Source organism: Pteropus medius, unplaced genomic scaffold, assembly GCF_902729225.1.
Source record: "Pteropus medius unplaced genomic scaffold, Ma_sr-lr_union100, whole genome shotgun sequence".
Classification (NCBI taxonomy): Eukaryota; Metazoa; Chordata; class Mammalia; order Chiroptera; family Pteropodidae; genus Pteropus; species Pteropus medius.
The window spans coordinates 8,997,584-9,015,851 of record NW_024349803.1 but is presented as its reverse complement, the minus strand read 5'-3'; the positions used below and the strand labels follow the sequence as shown (position 1 = coordinate 9,015,851).

The 18,268-nt window shown below is 32.1% G+C and overlaps 1 protein-coding gene across 3 annotated transcripts in view; it reads left to right on the top strand.

Annotated features, from left to right (window-relative positions):
* The window catches only part of STAG1 (STAG1 cohesin complex component), a 326,589-nt gene that overhangs the window by 284,680 nt on the left and 23,641 nt on the right, over nucleotides 1-18,268 (top strand). For all 3 annotated transcript variants that reach the window (XM_039837228.1, XM_039837229.1, XM_039837230.1), the window contains 5 exons: nucleotides 1,179-1,353; nucleotides 2,940-3,079; nucleotides 7,385-7,486; nucleotides 10,189-10,337; nucleotides 11,058-11,186. In XM_039837228.1, the coding sequence (XP_039693162.1) occupies nucleotides 1,179-1,353; nucleotides 2,940-3,079; nucleotides 7,385-7,486; nucleotides 10,189-10,337; nucleotides 11,058-11,186 (695 nt within the window). The remainder of the gene's footprint in view (nucleotides 1-1,178; nucleotides 1,354-2,939; nucleotides 3,080-7,384; nucleotides 7,487-10,188; nucleotides 10,338-11,057; nucleotides 11,187-18,268) is intronic.

Genomic DNA, 18,268 nt, shown 5'->3' with positions numbered 1-18,268 from the left:
GAAAAAGAGTAATTAAAATATAAACTAGTACTTATCCTTCACTGTCTCTTACAAATAGGTTATCACAGGTCTTTACTGAGTTATCAGCATCTAATTTAAAATGGGAACAGAGATGGTCTTCCCTAAACCTTACTCTCTAACTCTTCTGAAGCTCCACCAGCACTGTCTAAAATTGCCTAGCTCTGGACATTTAAACCAAAAGTTCAGTGTTTCTGCACCATCACTGTTTGGCAATATCCCAAACTATGGCCTTGGTAAAAAAAAAATTACCCTGGGTTCCTTTTATGTTTCTCTTTTCAAGTGGCTTTCTCATATTTTTATGGATTTCATGGTTGTGTACTCAGAGCATGAATTGCTATGATTCTTGCTGGAGGTGGACAGCAAAGTATACAGTAGTCTCCAAATGCATGCCAAAGTTGTGATTTCCTATAGAAACCAATTTTTGGAGAAGGATGAGGGAATTGTTTTGAAATATCAGAGCCCTCTATTATCCAACAACAAAATCTTTTAGTTACAAAAAACTAATGACAAGTTTATTTCATACCATCCCTTAAATAGGGCAAATTTGACAACAAAGCTATAATACTTTCTCTTCAGGAAAATGCTTGGAAAGTTTTCTTAAGGGATTAAATTTGTTGGGAAGCTTTTAGATACTGGTTTTTATGTGGTCTTGAATTCAATTTTAAACCTACTGTTAGAGACTTTTTTTACATTGGATTTTTAAAAGAATTCAAAATAGCAGCTTACAGATTTACAGTACTCCATTGTAATTTATTGAATTTAGTTTATCTTAAGCTTTATGTTTATTAATTGATTAAACAGTATATGATTAATTTCTAACCTGTCATAATTTATTGCATCAATTTCATATTTCCACAGTTGAGTTTAACTCATTGTTTTTTAAATTTAAGTCAAAAATCTCTTAATCAGCTATTTTGACTTAATATAGCCAAGTAAAAGAGATAGATTATATGGGGGGGGCGCGGTTGGATCTTAAGTGTCACTAGTGTTTTATAAAGTTTAGAAATGTTAAAATAAGTAATTGGAATCTAAATACTCAAAATTTTTATTATAGTACTATTATTAAATTATACTTTAGTATGTTTTCATTAATTTTGATTTGTGTTCATAGCTATATTTGTACAGTATTTTACTGATGAATTCCCTTTGCATTCCAGGCTTTCATGTTACTCTGTGATCTTTTGATGATTTTTAGCCACCAATTAATGACAGGTGGCAGGGAGGGCCTTCAGCCTTTGGTGTTTAATCCAGATACTGGACTTCAGTCTGAACTCCTCAGTTTTGTGATGGATCACGTTTTCATTGACCAAGACGAGGAGAACCAGAGCATGGGTATTTGTAGCTATCATCTTCTCAATATTGATCTGCGTTTACCAGCCTTAAAAGACATGAGAAAAAATTCAAATTCAATACTAAAAAATACCAGAATTTCTCTCAAAAAAAAAAAAAAAAGACTAATAATAATTCATTTTTGTAGTTCAAACCAAAAAGAATAAAAATGTACACAGTAAAGTTTCCTTCTTTTGCTATAATGAATAATTGTGTACATTTGTCGTTTCACACACGTGCAAAATGTATACATGGAACGGATGTTGTTTCTAATCAACCCATATCCAGGTCCACGGTTTTTCTGAAAGAAAGCATCTGAGTTCCTTTCTGTTCTTGGGTAGTCATAATATATTACTTAAATTAACAAAATATAACTTTAAGATATTAAGTGCTAAAAAAAGACTATTATCAAACAGACCTCACCAATCAAAATTGTGCTGAGCCTACAGAATGATAACTTGGCAAAATTAAACTGAATATAAATCATTTTAAAGAAGTGTTATATAGAATTGTTATTTGTGAAGTAGATGATTTAAACTCTCTAAAATAAGATCTGTGTGGCATATCTGATCCACAGATCTATTTGATGCTATTATAATGTTATTTACTTAATATGTTAGAAAATACTAGACTGAAACAAAGTATCTTAATTTACAGTCCACATTAATCTCAGAAGATAAAATTTACCTGCTGCCTGTCTTGAGCAGAAAGATTTCCAGCTTCTCAAAACACTGATGCTTCACAGCAGGACCAATTAGTAGAAAGAGAAGAAGAGAAATTAAGGATTTTTTTTTTTTTTAATGTACCTATACATGTGGAGAAAGGAAGAAAGAACATTGTCCTCAAATAGGGACAGGCCAAGAAATGAAAAGATCACTACAGAGCCTAAAACAAGTGTAACTTTTATCATCTTTAGCCTTGTAAAGAAAGATTTCCTAGGATTGGAAATAGACAAGACAGTGGGGCCTGAGAATTAAAAAACTGAGGAAGAAACACTACTTATTTTGAAAGTATGTGATAGGTTTTTTAAAACAATGTATATGTATATAACATGGTTTGCAAAATATATTTTATTTCTCAGCTGTTATTGTAACCATGTTTAGAGCAAGCATTCAAAACTAACTCCCCCATATATTTTCATTACTCTTCATATATTTTTCTAAATGAAAACTTCCGCTTTGTCTTAAAAATTTCCAGAAATTTCTTTTCTGTAGAAATGTATTAGCATATAAGGAATATTGAAATAAGAAAAATCAACCATTTTAAGGTAAACAGACAGCAGCATTATTATGACAAAAATAGCAGAAAAAAATAATCTTTTTACATATGGTTTACTCATCTTACTCGATCTTTGCTATGACTACCTCCTAGAAGATAGGAACCTTAGTGCCCAGTATTTGATAAATGTGTGACTAAATACAGCACCCTAAAATACACAGTATAGCTAACATTTTTTATTCCATTTAAAACTGAATTGTACATTTTTGTGAAGTTATAATATAAGCTGGTTTTAATTATACAGATTTTCTACTTTGTTTTACATTGGATAAGGGGCCAAAGTTCATAACCCATTTATTTTCTGTGGTTAGAGGGTGATGAAGAAGATGAAGCTAATAAAATTGAGGCCTTACATAAAAGAAGAAATCTACTTGCTGCCTTCAGCAAACTTATCATTTATGATATTGTTGACATGCATGCAGCTGCAGACATCTTTAAACACTACATGAAGGTATAGTTTAGTTGTTTTATTTTCTTCTATTTGGCAGAGAAATTTGCAAGTAAACATAAAAATGACAAGCTAAAATTAACAGCTTTTACGTATATATTATTGATGGTTTTTGTAACATTTAAGAGTCTTTTATTTATAAATATAAGCTTTTTATCAATCTGTACCATTGTATCAATTCCACAAAGTAGGAGTTTCTCACATTTATATGAAAGAATGCTTTTTTATTTTCTCGAGGCCATGTACTCTCTAGATCAACATGGAAGAAAGCTAATCTCTCTTCCTTACGACATCTCTTCAGATATTTTATAAGTATATCAACTGTGTACCATGCTGTCTGCCAGGCACTAAAGTTATAAAAGGTTTTTGTTTTTCCTGCTTTAATCCAGTCTAAAGCTGTAAATAGTCAAGTAATTAAATAATTGCATTATGGTATAATAGAAGTACGTAGGGGTTCCCTGAAATATATAAGACCCGATACCCACTCTTAAAAAATATGAGGGTTAAGGAAAACTTTTTAGAAGTGACTTCTGAACTAGGTCTAAAACAATAAACATAAATTAGTCAAGCAAAAAATTAGTGGAAGGACTTATAGGTAGATTGAACTTCATGAACATCACAAGAGAATATGAATTGTTTGGAGGAAATGCAAGTAATTTCATATAGCAACACAGATTCCTTATGAGAACAAGTCCAAAGATAAGATTTAAAGAAAGTGACAGGTTAGACTTTATATACTATATGAGAAGTTTAGATTTTTTCCTGAAGGAAGTAAGGAAGTATTGAAGTATTTTAACCCATTCTTCATATGATTTTGATAGATACTTACTTTCCTGGCTGCTCTTCTTTCCACAAGCTCCATTTTGCTCCTGACTCTCTAGAAAAGCAGTGCTCAGAAATCTTTATAATATACCCTGACAGACACAGATAAGAAGGAACACTATTTTTTTCCCTTATTCTCATATCAAAGACACTGTTTTATTTTACCCAGTTTCAGAATATTGAACCACTTATGTCTCTATCCATGTTTAGGTGTGGTCCAATTCTAGTTATGACATAGTAACTAATTTTTTGCTGACAACTGCAGTGTGAGATTTAGAAAAGATATGATTACTGTACTAAGAAGCTTATAGATTAATAGAGAAACTGAAATGTAAATATAATAAAATAATGAATAGCTGCCTCTTTTCTTTGTGCTATTTATATTTGAGACACTCTTCTACGGGTTTTATATTATCTTTGTTGATTACAATAACCTTGAGAGGTAAAAAATATTACCATATACAGATAAAGAAATTAAGGCTCAGATAGGTCAAGTAACTTTCCAAAGTCACACAACTTTTAAAGTAGCAAAAATTTGGATTTCATTTTGGATTTCTTTAGCTCTAAGGCTTAGTTCTTTGTACTGGACCATAAAGCCTCAGCAAGATTATTATAGTGATAGATGTATAAATTACAAAGTAAGCACAGCATATAGAGAAAGACTTAAGTGAGAAGAACCAGAGAAGGTTTCCTAAACTAATGTCTAAACAGGGTTTGGATGGATAAATATGAGCTTACCATGGTTTTTCCTTGTCATTACTTAACAATACTACATTGGTTTCAAGAAGCGAGTCTTAGCCAAGGCTTTCATCATCTTTAGCAATTTTTGTACACCTCTGCTCATTATAGGCTTTTATCTTTTTGTGAGTATTCTAGTAGCTGTTTGCTACCCTTTGTTATAGATCATTGGCGATGTGGCTTTTTGCCCATCTTCTCTATGTGTTTATTACAGATATTTTTGAAGATTATAAAAATTCAGTTGGGTCAGCCCATCCACAATAGTTCCTCTACTGTAGTCATGGCTAGTCTTCACAACCAGTAAGCAAGAGGGTCTGTCCCTCTAGCTGAGATGCCAGTAGCAATCAAGACTCAACTACAGCAGGGGGGAACACACAACCCACACAAGGGACACGCATGCAGAGCACCTGGTTCATGTGACCGGGGAGTCTGAGCCATGGGGCCCCACAGGACACCTACTCCATTAGGCCACTCTACTAAGACCAGGAGACACAGCAGCTCTACCTAATACATAGAAACAAACACAGGGAGGCAGCCAAAATGAGGAGACCAAGAAGCATGTCCCAAATGAAAAACAGAACAAAGCTCCAGAAGAAAAACTAAACAAAATGGAGATGAGCAATCTACCAGATGCCAAGTTCAAAACACTGGTTATAAGGATGTTCGGTGAACTCAGGGGAAGAGTAGATGAACTCAGTGAGAACTTTAACAAAGCTGCAGAAAACATAATGAAGACAGCAAATATAAAAAAGAACCAGTCAGAAATGAGGAGTGCAATAACTGAATAGAAGACTACATCACAGGGAACTGACAGTAGATAAGATGAAACAGAGGATCAGATCAGCAATCTGGAAGATAAGGTAGCAGAAAACACCCAGTCAGAACAGCAGAAAGGACAAGGAATCCAAAAAAGTGAGGATAGTTTAAGGGGCCTCTGGGACGACATCAAGTGTACCAACATTCACATTATAGGAGTACCAGAAAGAGAAGAGAGAGCCGGGAATTGGAAGCCTTTCTGAAGAAATAACGATGGAAGACTTCTCTAACCTGGTGAAGGAAACAGGCATACAAGCCCAGGAACCACAGAGTCCCAAGCAAGATGAACCCAAAGAGGCCCACACCAAGACACATCATGATTAAAAAGCCAAAGGTTAAAGACAAGGAAAATCTTAAAAGCAGCAAGAGAAAAGCGGTTAATTACCTCCAAGGGAGCTCCCATAAGACTGCCAGCTGATTTCTCAACAGAAACTTTGCAGGCCAGAAGGGATTGGCCCGAAATAGTCAAAGTGATGAAAAGCAAGGCCCTACAGCCAAGATTACGCGACCCACCCGGTAAAGCTATTATTTAGAACTTCAGTGACAGATAAACGAGCTTCCCAGACCAGAAAATGAACCAGGGGTTCATCAACACCAAACTAGCATTACAAGAAATGTTAGAGGGACTTCTTGAAGAAGAAGAAGATTTAAAAAAATATGAATAATGTCTAACTACATCTCTCCCTCCTATTACTTTAAATGTAAATGGATTAAATGCTCCAATCAAAACACAGGGTGGCTGATTGGATAAGAAAACAAGACCCTTACATAAGTTGCCTACAAGAGACCCCCTTCAGATCAAAAAACACACATAGTAAAAGGATGGAAAAAGATATTTCATGAAAGTGAAAACAAAACAAGGAAAAAAGCTAGGGCAGCAACACTTGTACCTACCAAAACGGACTTTAGAACAAAGGTCATAACAAGAGACAAAGAAAAACCCAGTAATCCTGCTTCTGGGTATTTATCCAAAGAAAACCAAAACCCTACTTTGAAGGGACTTGTGAATCCATATGTTCATTGCAGCATTGTTTACAATAGCCAAGACAGGGAGGCAACTGGGGTGTCCATCAACGGGGGAATGGATAAGGAAGAGGTGGTACACATACAGAATGGAATATACTGAATGATAAAAAAAAGAACAAAATCTCGCCATCTCCAACAACATAGACGGACCTAGAGGGTATTGTGCTGAGTGGAGCAAGTCAGACAGAGAAAGACAAATGCCATATGATTTCATTTACATGAAGAATCTCGAGAACAAAGTAAACTCAGATACAGAGAACATTTTGATGGTTATCAGATAGGAGGAGGTTAGTAGGGTGAGTCGAAACAGTGAAGGGATTCAGAAGTACAAACTAGTCACAAAATAGTAATGGATATATAAAGTACAGCATAAGAAATATAGTTAATAGTATTATAACTATGGTGTCAGATGGGTACTAGATTTAATAGGATGATCACTTTGTAAGTTATATAAATATCTAATCCCTGTGTCATTTATCTGAAACTAATATAATATTGTACACCAACTATAATTGAAAAATTAAAATATTATTTAAAAAATAAATTGGCAGCATAAACCACATGGAGAAAATAATTCAAGATATATTTTTATAGTCTGTATGTACATTTGACTATACATCCATCTTTAATGGGACATGCTCTAAATGTTTAAATAAAAACTAAAAAGTTTATTTAAAAATTAGGTATTTCATTCACCTTTTATCACCTCTCAGAATTACCAATTTTTTTATTAGCTATTCATAATCTTAAATATCAAATATGTATTTCTGTGACTTTATACAAAAACTTTAAACTCTCGTGTTTAAGATGAAATTAAATACTTCACCTTTCTATGTTTTTCATCAACCCATTTTTTATCTAAAGAAGATTCAATAATTTTAAAGCTATGTTTTCTTTTCTCCACAGTATTACAATGACTATGGTGATATTATCAAGGAAACACTGAGTAAAACCAGGCAGATTGATAAAATTCAGTGCGCCAAGACCCTCATTCTCAGTTTACAACAGGTAAGAAATTTGAAAGGCAAGAGATGAGAAGTGGAATTAGTATATTGAGCAGTTCCTTGTGCTTAGTATGTGCTAGGTACCTTACCTCGTTTAAATTAGGTCATTATATCAGTATATTACTATGGATACTTTCTGGGATAAAAACACATGTTACATGGCCCTTTTTTGGAAGATACTTTATATTTTAAATAGATGAGATTCTAAGGTGGTCAACTCTTGGACCAGATGAAATGCCAAATAGGATATTTAAAATAATCATTAAAAAAAATACAGAAATGCATTTTTAAAGTATTTAATGAAGAAGGGGCAGCAGTGATGTTCAGTAAGAAAATATGGCACATATATTGCATAAATAAGATTCCTAGCAAATGCCTAGTAAATTAATACAGATATTTCAGGGGGAGGGGTTATAGGTATGTGCGTATATATTGATTCTATTAGAAAGGTCTCATTTCAAATCAGGAAGGGATTGGGCCTGTTCATTAAATGATGATGGGTCAATTAACTATGTATTTGGAAAAAATAGCTATTTTTAGTACTCTACATAACATGTTTCCACCCAAAATAAGTACAAGGTGGCTTATATATAACTGTTAAAAATTAAAAGTTTATAAGAAAACAAAATAGGATATTTTTCTCTCCTTGAGTAGGGAAGTCCTTACTGAAGAAAGAAGCCACAAAATAAAAAATTGATGATATGTATAAACTTAAATAGATTAATCATCAATCAGCACTCTGAAAAAAGTTTAAAACCAATAATAAATTGAGGAAAGTATTTTTAATCATACTTAACAAATTGTACAGATCACTAAGAAAATAACCCATAGGAAAGTGAGCAAAAAAAGGATATGAAAGGCCACTTTTTAGAAGAAGAAATCTTAAAAACCAATAAACATGAAAAGAGGCATAGCTTCATCAATAATTCATGAAATATAAATTAAAACAAGGACATATTTATCACTGCCGAACAGAGTGGCATGAATTAAAATGATCGACAATACCAATGATTGAAAAAGATGTGAAAGAAAATGTCTCTTATGAAAGAAATTGGTTTTATCTCCTTAGAATGTAATTTTGTAGTATATTTCAAAATTTAAGGTATACTTTTTAAACCAGTATTTTGCTACAATTAATCTAATAGACACATGTAGGTGAGCACACAGTTATATATGTAAAAGGTGTTTTGTTGCAGCAGTTTCTGTAATATTGAAAACTTGAAAATAGTCTCGATGTTCATCAACAGAGGAATGGTTAAATAAGCCGATACTCTTAAGTACCTAAAAGATTTCTAAGACAAAATATTAAATGAAAAATAAGCAGGTTTTAGGACAAAATATGTAGTACAATACCATTTATATAAAAATAAAAACTTCATGTATGAAATATATCAGTGTTTCTAAACTGCTCTAGAAAACTTCTGAACTTTAACATGATTACCTTTGGAGAGAAGAATAATATTTACTGGGAAAAAGAAAGGAGAACTTTTATTTGATATTTCTTGAATTTTATACAAGGAAATATATTCTTTGTGTCCATTTTAAATGTAAATTTTAAAGTTAAAGACTATTGTGTACAACTACCTATGAAAAACTTTTGAAGTCCAAGAATTGGTAAACAATTATTTGTTAAAAAATTTGAAAGTCTTTGGAAAAACTGTTTCTCGTCCTGGCACAGTAAGTAGTTCAGGCCAGGCCAAACTATTGCTGGGTAATAGTTTATCAAAATGGTTGATAACAAAATTATTAGATAACAAGAGCTGTTTCAATGGGACAGTGTGATTAGAGTGAATTGGGAGACTGGGAGGTGAGTAAGTGAAGAATACAAATGTAAGCAATACTTTTCAGGATCTTTGCCATAAAGAGAAAAATGAGTTGAAGGTGCTGGCAGAGAAGATGGAATTAAGAAGTTAGGATATACATCTAGCAGAGGGAATAGTTAATGATTCAGGAGAGAACAGTAAGCACAGGAGAAAAACTGCTGCATGTAGGTAAGAATGAGATCCACTACATAAAAAGTGTATGGCTTTATTTAAAAACCTGTAGTGTTCATCGGTCATAATAGGCAGGAAAGAAGATCTGTACAGATACAGTTGTTTCTAACTTTGGTGGTAGAATGATGATTGCTTTTATATTCTTTAGTACTCCAAAGTTTTGTTTTTGTTGTTATTTTGATAAAATATATGTAATGTATATATAATTTATAAAACCCCTTTACCCAGCTTAAGAACTTTTTTGTATGTTTTGTTATTGGGTGAGAAAAATCATAGTCGTATATATCCAGCTGGTATTTTGTATAATATTCTTGTCTAAGATGTTAATAAATGAAAAAATAAAGTTCTGAACCCTATATTTCATTGCCATTGCTGTGAAAATGAAAACAAAAAGAATGCATAGATGTTTATGGATACATAGTATATGTCCGTAAACTTTTTTTCCCAACCCAAAATGTATTTTTTTGTTGTTAAAAAAAATAAAATTTTGTTTGAATTTAATCACACAACTAACATGAAAATGTTCTCAAGAAACTAATAGTAGATGACTTGGAGAAGGGAAACAGTGTGGCTACAATTAAATGCAAAGAGGGAAATAGATATTTCACCAAATGCCTATTAAATATTTTTAAGTTATATTACCTATTTTAACAATAAATAAAATAAATATTTCTTAGCTGTATTTTTTCCTCTCTATTTTTCTTTCTACCAGTTGTTTAATGAACTTGTTCAAGAGCAAGGTCCCAACCTAGATAGGACATCTGCCCATGTCAGTGGCATTAAAGAACTGGCACGTCGCTTTGCCCTTACATTTGGACTGGACCAAATCAAGACACGAGAAGCAGTTGCCACGCTTCACAAGTGAGTGAGCTAAATAAGCACTTTCTATTATACAGAATCTGGTTTACTAGATTCTGTATTTAACTAAAATAACTGTTATTTGACCCATTTTTAAAGGACAAATGCATTTTTAAGTTATAAGAACTTTAGAGATTGTCTATAGTCATTCTCAACTAGGAGACCATTTTTACTTGAAAATAACTTAAACTGCGCATTTTTTTCATCTTATAAAGTATAGAAAGTAACGTTTAACAAAATATTCTTATCTGGTCTATCAGTGAAAAATAGTGGGAGACATGGATTTAAAACCACTTTCAGTGCTGATTTGGTCATTCTTATTTCATAACTAAAAATTGAGTGACAAAATTTTAAGTACCTTACAGAAACTCACAGAACTGCTTGGTACTATGACCAACTCTAATAACGAAATTTTCTGACAATATATATAATCTTTCCAGGGTATTCTCGTATCCCTAAAAGATACATACAGGAATTTAGCTTTGTGCCTGTTTAATTTTTAAATTATTTTTCACAACTCATAGTTTCTACTGTAAATAAAATTAAAGATTATTATGCAGATATGTCATACAATTAACATTACTTTACCATTTGAATTTATCAGATTTTACTACTTTTCAGTGATGATTTCACTTCCTTCCCATCTGTTTTTGAAATTCTAGCCCATTGAGAGAACTGCACTAGCTAAATGGAAAAATAAAATGATATTTTCTTTTACTTTAGGGATGGCATAGAATTTGCCTTTAAATATCAAAATCAGAAAGGACAAGAATATCCACCTCCTAATCTGGCCTTCCTGGAAGTACTAAGTGAATTTTCTTCTAAACTTCTTCGACAGGACAAAAAGACTGTGTAAGTTACACACTGCAGAAGTGGCTTTCATCATGACACCATTGTAATTTTAATTTTTTTTTTTTTTTAAAAACCCAATTATCTAGATATAGTTACCATTGATAATATAAGCTCTGATCATTTATTTTAAAGAACTATAGTTTTCTTTCAAGCTTTTGTGTAGTTGTTTCACTGCTCACCTTTCAGAATCTAAAATTTGCAAGATGACGCAAGTAGATATGATTTCTTAATCTGCAATTCAAAGAAATATGAACATTGGCTTAACCATTGTGTAACCCTTTCTTCTTCCTTTTTATATTAATTATATTTTAGTGTTATTTTTTTAATTTGACTTGTTTCAAGATTGTTTTTTTCTATTTTCTATTTTATAATGATAGTTGAAAGAAATACACATTTTTCAAAAAAATGTTGATGGGATAAGTTTTATTTACAAAACTTAAAAGAGAAATTCTATAATGGATCCCAAATTTTATAAATTGTTAGAAAGATGAGTCTGTTATAATAATATGCTAAATGAACAGAAATTTGGAGAGACAGTTAAAGCTTATCTAAATACAAGTGATAGTGCTAAGGAAAGACGTTGGTCAGAAAACATTTATTAAGCTCCTGATATGGTTAGGTACTACTATTCTATAGGTATTGTTCTAATATGGTTAGGCAGTGAATAAGAACAAAGTTTCTACCCTCAGAAAACTTATGTTCTAATACAGAGAGACACAACATAAACATACAAACAAGAATTTCAGGTACTGAAATAGGGTAATATGATAGAGAATGAGTGTTTTTGGGTATTGGTAGGGTGAGGTGGGGTGGTTTGAAAACTTTTAAAGTAGACATTTATAGGTATACTTTCCCTATTAGCACTACTCTAGCTGCATCTTATAAGTTTTGGTATTGTGCATTTTTGTTTTCATTCATCTCAAAATATTTTCTCATTTCCCTTGTAATTTCTTCTTAATCTGTTGGTTATTCAAGAGTATTTTATTCACCTTCCACACATTTGTGAATTTCCAAATTTTCCTTCTGTTATTGGTTTCTAATTTCACTCCGTTGTGGTTAGAGAACATACTTTGAATGATTTTAATCCTTTTACATTTATTGAGGCTTGTTTTATGGGCCAACATATAGTAGTCTATTCTGGAGAATGTTCCATGTATACTTGAGGAATGTATATTCTGCTGTTGAGTGGAGTTTTGTTCTATAGATAGATGTCTCTTAGATCCACTTGGCTTATAGATTTGTTTATACTGTTGTTCAAGTCTTCTATTTCCTCATTGATCTTTTCTCTAGTTGTTTTACTCATTATTGAAAGTGCGGTATTGAAGTTTCTAACCATTATTATTGAATTATTAGTTTAGTTCTGTGAGTTTTTCCTTCATGTATTTTGGGGCTCTGTCGTTAGGTGTTTACAATTGATATGTCTTGATATGATATGATTGACTCTTATTATAAAATGTTCTTCTCTGTCCCTAGTAATTTTTGTCTGATTCTAGTATAACCACTCCAATTCTATTTTAGTTACTTTTTGCATGTTGTACCTTTTGTTTCATCCTTTCACTTTCTGCCTTTTTGTCTTTGAATCTAAGGTGTTTCTTGTATACAGAATATAGTCGGATCATGTTTGTTTGTTTGTTTTTCCAATCCATTATATGCTTTATTTTCTTTATGTCTGTCTTTGTTTTTTCCTCCCTTATTGCCTTCTATTATAGTAAATGGATATTTTTTAGTGTAACATTTCATTCCTTCAAAAGTCTTTAATTGTACTTTTTTAGTTATTTTCTCAGTGCTTTTTCTAAGCCTTACAATATACATATTTACTTACCAAAATTTACTTCAAATTTATTCTAAGAAACTAAAAACTTTACTTATGTATAGCTCTACTTACTCCCTCCCTTTTTTGTGCTATTGTGACATATATTTCATCTAAGTATATTACAAACTCAACAATACATTGTTATTATTATTATTACTTAATATAATCATATGTCTTTTAAATAAGCTAAGGAAAGAGAGCCAACTATATAGTGTGGTCTATTAACCTTCTTATTTATTTACCATTTCTAGTTCTCTACATTTCTTGCTATGGATTTGAAATACCACCTGGCATCATTTCTTTACTTTAGTACATCTTTATTCCCACCCATTTCTTTTGGGTTTATTGGCAAATATATTACTGTTATTGGCCCAATAATCTAGTAATACATGTTGTTCTATATAATTGCTTTTTAAATCAATTAAAAGAATAAAGGATAATTAAATATGTAATTATATTGTTTTTTATAAATGTCTAATAATTACCTTTCAGCACTCTTTGGTATTTCATTTAAATTCACCTTATTCTCAGGTGTCATTTGCTTTCAACCTGAAGAACTTCTTTCAGTATTTGTTGTAAGGCAGGCCGGCCAGCAACAAATTCTCTCAGCTTTCGTTCATCGGGGGGTACCTTCATTTCATCTTAAGCTTTGAAATGTAGTTTTGCTAGATATAAGATTCTTGTTTGATAGTTTTTTACTTTTGGCATGTTGACTATGTTATCCCTCTGCCTTCTAGCCTCCATTGTATCTGATGAGAAGTCAGTTTTTAAACTTACTGGAGTTCCCTTGTATGTAATGAGTAACTTTTCTCTTACTACTTTCAAAATTTTTTTCTTTATCTTTGTCTTTCAGCATTTTGCCTATGATGCATCTGGGTGTGGATCCCTCTGCATTTTTTGTTCTTGGACTTTATTAAGCTTTGAGGATATGTGGATTAATGTTTTTCTTCAAATTTATTTCTCCTCTGTTGTACATGACATCGTAGTTAATGATACCTCCCATTTCACGCAGGCTCTGTTCATTTTTCTTCATTCTTTTTTCTTCGTTCTTCAGATTGCATAATCTCTTGAAAAATCTTCAAGATTAATAACTTTTTCTCCAGCTCAAATATTTTGAGCCCCTGTAGTGAATTTAAAATATTCGTTATTGTACTGTTCAACTACAGAATTTCCATTTGCTTTTTAAATCACTTCTATCTTTTTATTCATATTTTCTATTAAATGAGAGTATCATACTTTTAATTGGATGTGGTTTTCTTTAGTTCTTTAAACATATATATAATCATTATTTTGTAATTTGGGCCAAAGTTCTATTGCTTTTTCTCTTTTTCTTTTTCGCTATACACTCATCCTTTGATTTATGTGGATTATCTATTCCACACATCTTTTTTTATATGGAAGAAAACTGCGTAAAAAGAGTCCACCAATATGAAAAAAAATACTAAAGAAACAGGCCAATATAAGTCATAAAAATATTTATTTTGCATATTTTCACAAAACAATGCTAATGAAAATTCAGAAAATAAATTTTATTCGCTATCGATATCTGTACTGTAATCTAAAGCAATCAACCTTCTCTTTTTAATTGGCACAAAGTCACTATCTTCATAGCTCGAAATATTTGGAACTACTGCTTCGGTTTCACTACTTGTGGTTTTTTTTGGATGATCTTTTTCCAACCCCATTTTTTGCTAAGTTTTCATAAATTCTTCAATATTTGCTGCAATATTTTTAAAAATCTTTTTGAAATTTTAAAGCTCATTGGATGTTTGGATCAGTATCTAGATCAAAATTTCCAGTTTTGTGGCCAATTGAAGAGTTTTGTAAATATTTTCTGCAGTGAATTAAACTGATTCAAGGTCACTGCCATATTCATTGGTAGAATGGGCTTCAGATATTAAGTGAATTAATTCATTATGAGTTAATTCATGAGCAACCAGTAAATTGTTAATGTGTACATTCAAATTGTCAGAGCCTTCTTGAAATTTATTTAATAAATTAATAATGCCAATTAATCCCTTTTCAGTTGATGGAACCATATTCCCTGGTACAACCACTTCTGGCCATATCGCTTTTCAGCAAGCATTTAAAGTTTACAGCTTTATATCATGCAAAGCTAAAGCAGTATTCTTTTTTCTTTTTTTTTTTCTTTTAATTTTTTAAAATTTATTTATTTAAATTAGCTTCAAGTATACAATACATTGGTTAGATATCTATATAGTTTGTGAAATGATGCCCCCAGTTGCTCCCTCCCTCCCTTGGCCCTCCACCTAGCCATCATATTAATGCTAACTGCATTCCCTATGCCGTGCTCCCCATCCCCGTGACCAAGTATCAGCTACTAATTTGTACTTCTTTAACCCTTCAACTCATTCTCCCAACCTCTTAACCCTCTCTCCTCTGTCCGTCACCAGTTTGTCCACTATATTTATATAAAGTCTGATTTGATTAGTTTGTTCTTTTTGTTCCTTAGATTCCGCATATAAGTGAAATCATATGGTATTTATCTTTCTGATTTATTTCATTCAGCATAATCTCTAGGTCCATCCATGTCGTTGCAAATGGTAGGATTTCATTTTTTTTAATGTCTGAGTAATAAAGCAGTATTCTTGATATAAGTTAAAATTGTGTATTTATTCCAGACTTCTGTAACTCTAAGGGATTCATTATCTTCAAGTTTATTAAAAATATTAAAATTCTGTTTAATATATTTAATCCTAAAAGTGCAAATAATACCTTGATCTAAAGGTTAGATTGAGGAAGTTGTATTTGGTGGCAAATATACAACTTTTATGTTTGGAGGTTCTAAATTATGTGGATGACCCAGGTGCATTATCTAATAGTAAAAGTATCTTTAAAGGAAGACATTTTTCCTTCATATAATTTTCAGCTTCTACAGCAAAACATTTGTAAAGCCATTCCTGAAAAACATCAGTAGTCACCTTTGCTTTTTTATTTGCCATCCAATAAACGATCATTAATAATTGTGTGTTAGTATTAGTTCTTTGTACGTTGCTGAGTTAAGCTATTTTTTTTTAGAGTGATCACCAATAATGGTAATGAAAAAGAACTGCATAAAATGAAATGGAAACCTCGTATAAAAGATCTGCATAAATGGGAGAGATATTTAGCTCGTAAAAAGTCTCACGTAAAAAAATATGGCATAAATCAAAGGATGGGTGTGTATAGGTCACATTTCCCAATTTTTTTTGCATGTCTCATAGTTTTTTATTGAAAACTGAAAATTTAGGTAATATATTGTATATATGGTACATTGTGAAATAATGTACCTACTGTTAATACTGATTCTCTGCCCCCACCCTTGAGATTCATGTTGTTTGCTTGGTCATTTGTTTATTTGTTTAGAGACTTGGATAAACAAACTCTGTGAAGTCTGTTGCTCTTGGAGTGTGCAGCATCTGCTGTCCCTGTTCAAATCTTTTTTCCCTTTATTTTTTATCATTTGGCTTGGGTACCCAGGGATCACCTCTGTATCAGCATACAGCTCTTATTAGTCAAATGTTGTACTTAAACCTCCTTGGCCAATTAGATTTATACCTTTTACTGTTGGATGTATGTGTGTGGCTTAAAGGCTGCTATCACAGTTCATAGTGTTTACTTAGACACACAGTCAGCCAGGGGTCTTACAGCTCAGAAGTTCCCTCCTTGATTGCTCCTGAGAAGGGCAGTCTTCTAGACTAGCAGGGAAGCATATGATTTAATTTAATATATTTATTTTATTTATTTTAACTTTATTTTCATAAAGCAGTTTTAGGTTCACAGCAAAATTGAGGGGAAGGTATAGAGAATTTCTATATTCTCCCTGCCCCTACACATATACAGCCTCTCCTATTCTCAACATCCATCACCAGAGTGGTGCATTGGTTACAACCTACCTTGACACATCATAATCACCCAAAGTTCATGGTTTACATTAAAATTCATTCTTGCTATTGTACATTCTTTTGGTTTAAATGAAAGTATAGTGACATCTATGCATCTAAGTATCCTACAGAGTGTCATAGAGTATGTAGCCTTTTCAGATTCTTTTACTTAGTAATATGCATTTAACGTTCCTCCATATCTTTTCATAGCTTGATAGCTCATTTCTTTTTAGCATTGTATATTCCATGGTTTGGATGTACCAGTTTTATTTATCTGTTCCCCTACTGAAGGACATCTTAGTTGCTTCCAAGTTTTGGCAGTAATGAACAAAGCTTCTTCAGATTTTTATGAAAATATGTTTTCATCTCCTTTGGGTAAGTAACAAGGAATGCAGTAGTAGCTGGATTGCATAAAAGTATGTTTAGGTTTTGTGAGAAACTGCCCAACTGTCTTCCAGAAGTGGCTATACAATTTTGCATTCCTGCCAGCATTTGGTATTAGTGTTCTGGATTTTGGTCATTCTAATTGGTGTATAGTAGTATCTCATTTTAATTGCATTTCCCTGATGACATATGATATGGAGCACCTTTTCATATGCTTATTTGCCATCTGTGTGTTTTCTTCGGCACGGTGTCTGTCCAGGTCTTTTGCCCATTTTTTAATAGGGTTGTTTGTTTTCTTACTGAGTTTTAACAGTTCTTTATATGTTAGATATAGTCCTTTATAGATGTATATTTTGCAAATATTTTCTCCCATCTATGATTGTTGTCTAGACAGTATCTATTGCAAAGCAGTAGTTTTTAATTTTAATGAAGTCCAGCTTATCAATTATTTTTTGCAGGGATCTTGCCTTTAGTTTTGTATCTAAGATGTCTTCACTGTACTCAAGGTCATCTAGATTTTCTCCTGTGTTATTTTATAGTTTTATGTTTTACATTTAGGATCGTAATCCATTTTGTGTTCATTTTTTTGATATATTTAAGATCTGTGTCTGGATTAATATTTTTTGCTTGTGGATGTCCCGTTCTAGCACCATTTGTTGAAACTATCTTGGCTGTATTTATTGCCTTTGCACCTTGTCAAATATCAAACAACTGTATTTATATGTGTCTATTTCTGGGACCTCTATTATGTTCCTTTGATCTATGTATCTATTCATTTCCCAGTACCACAATGTCTTCATTACTATAGCTTTGTTTCCCAGCCTTATAGAGATGTAATTGACATATGACATTGTATAAGTTTAAGGTGTTCAGTGTAACGATTTGATATGTGTATATATTGCAAAGTGATTACATTGTAGTTTTATGAAAAGTCTTCTAGTTGAGTAGTGTCAGTCCTCTAACTTTGTTCTTTTCCTTCAATATTGTGTTGGCTATTCTGG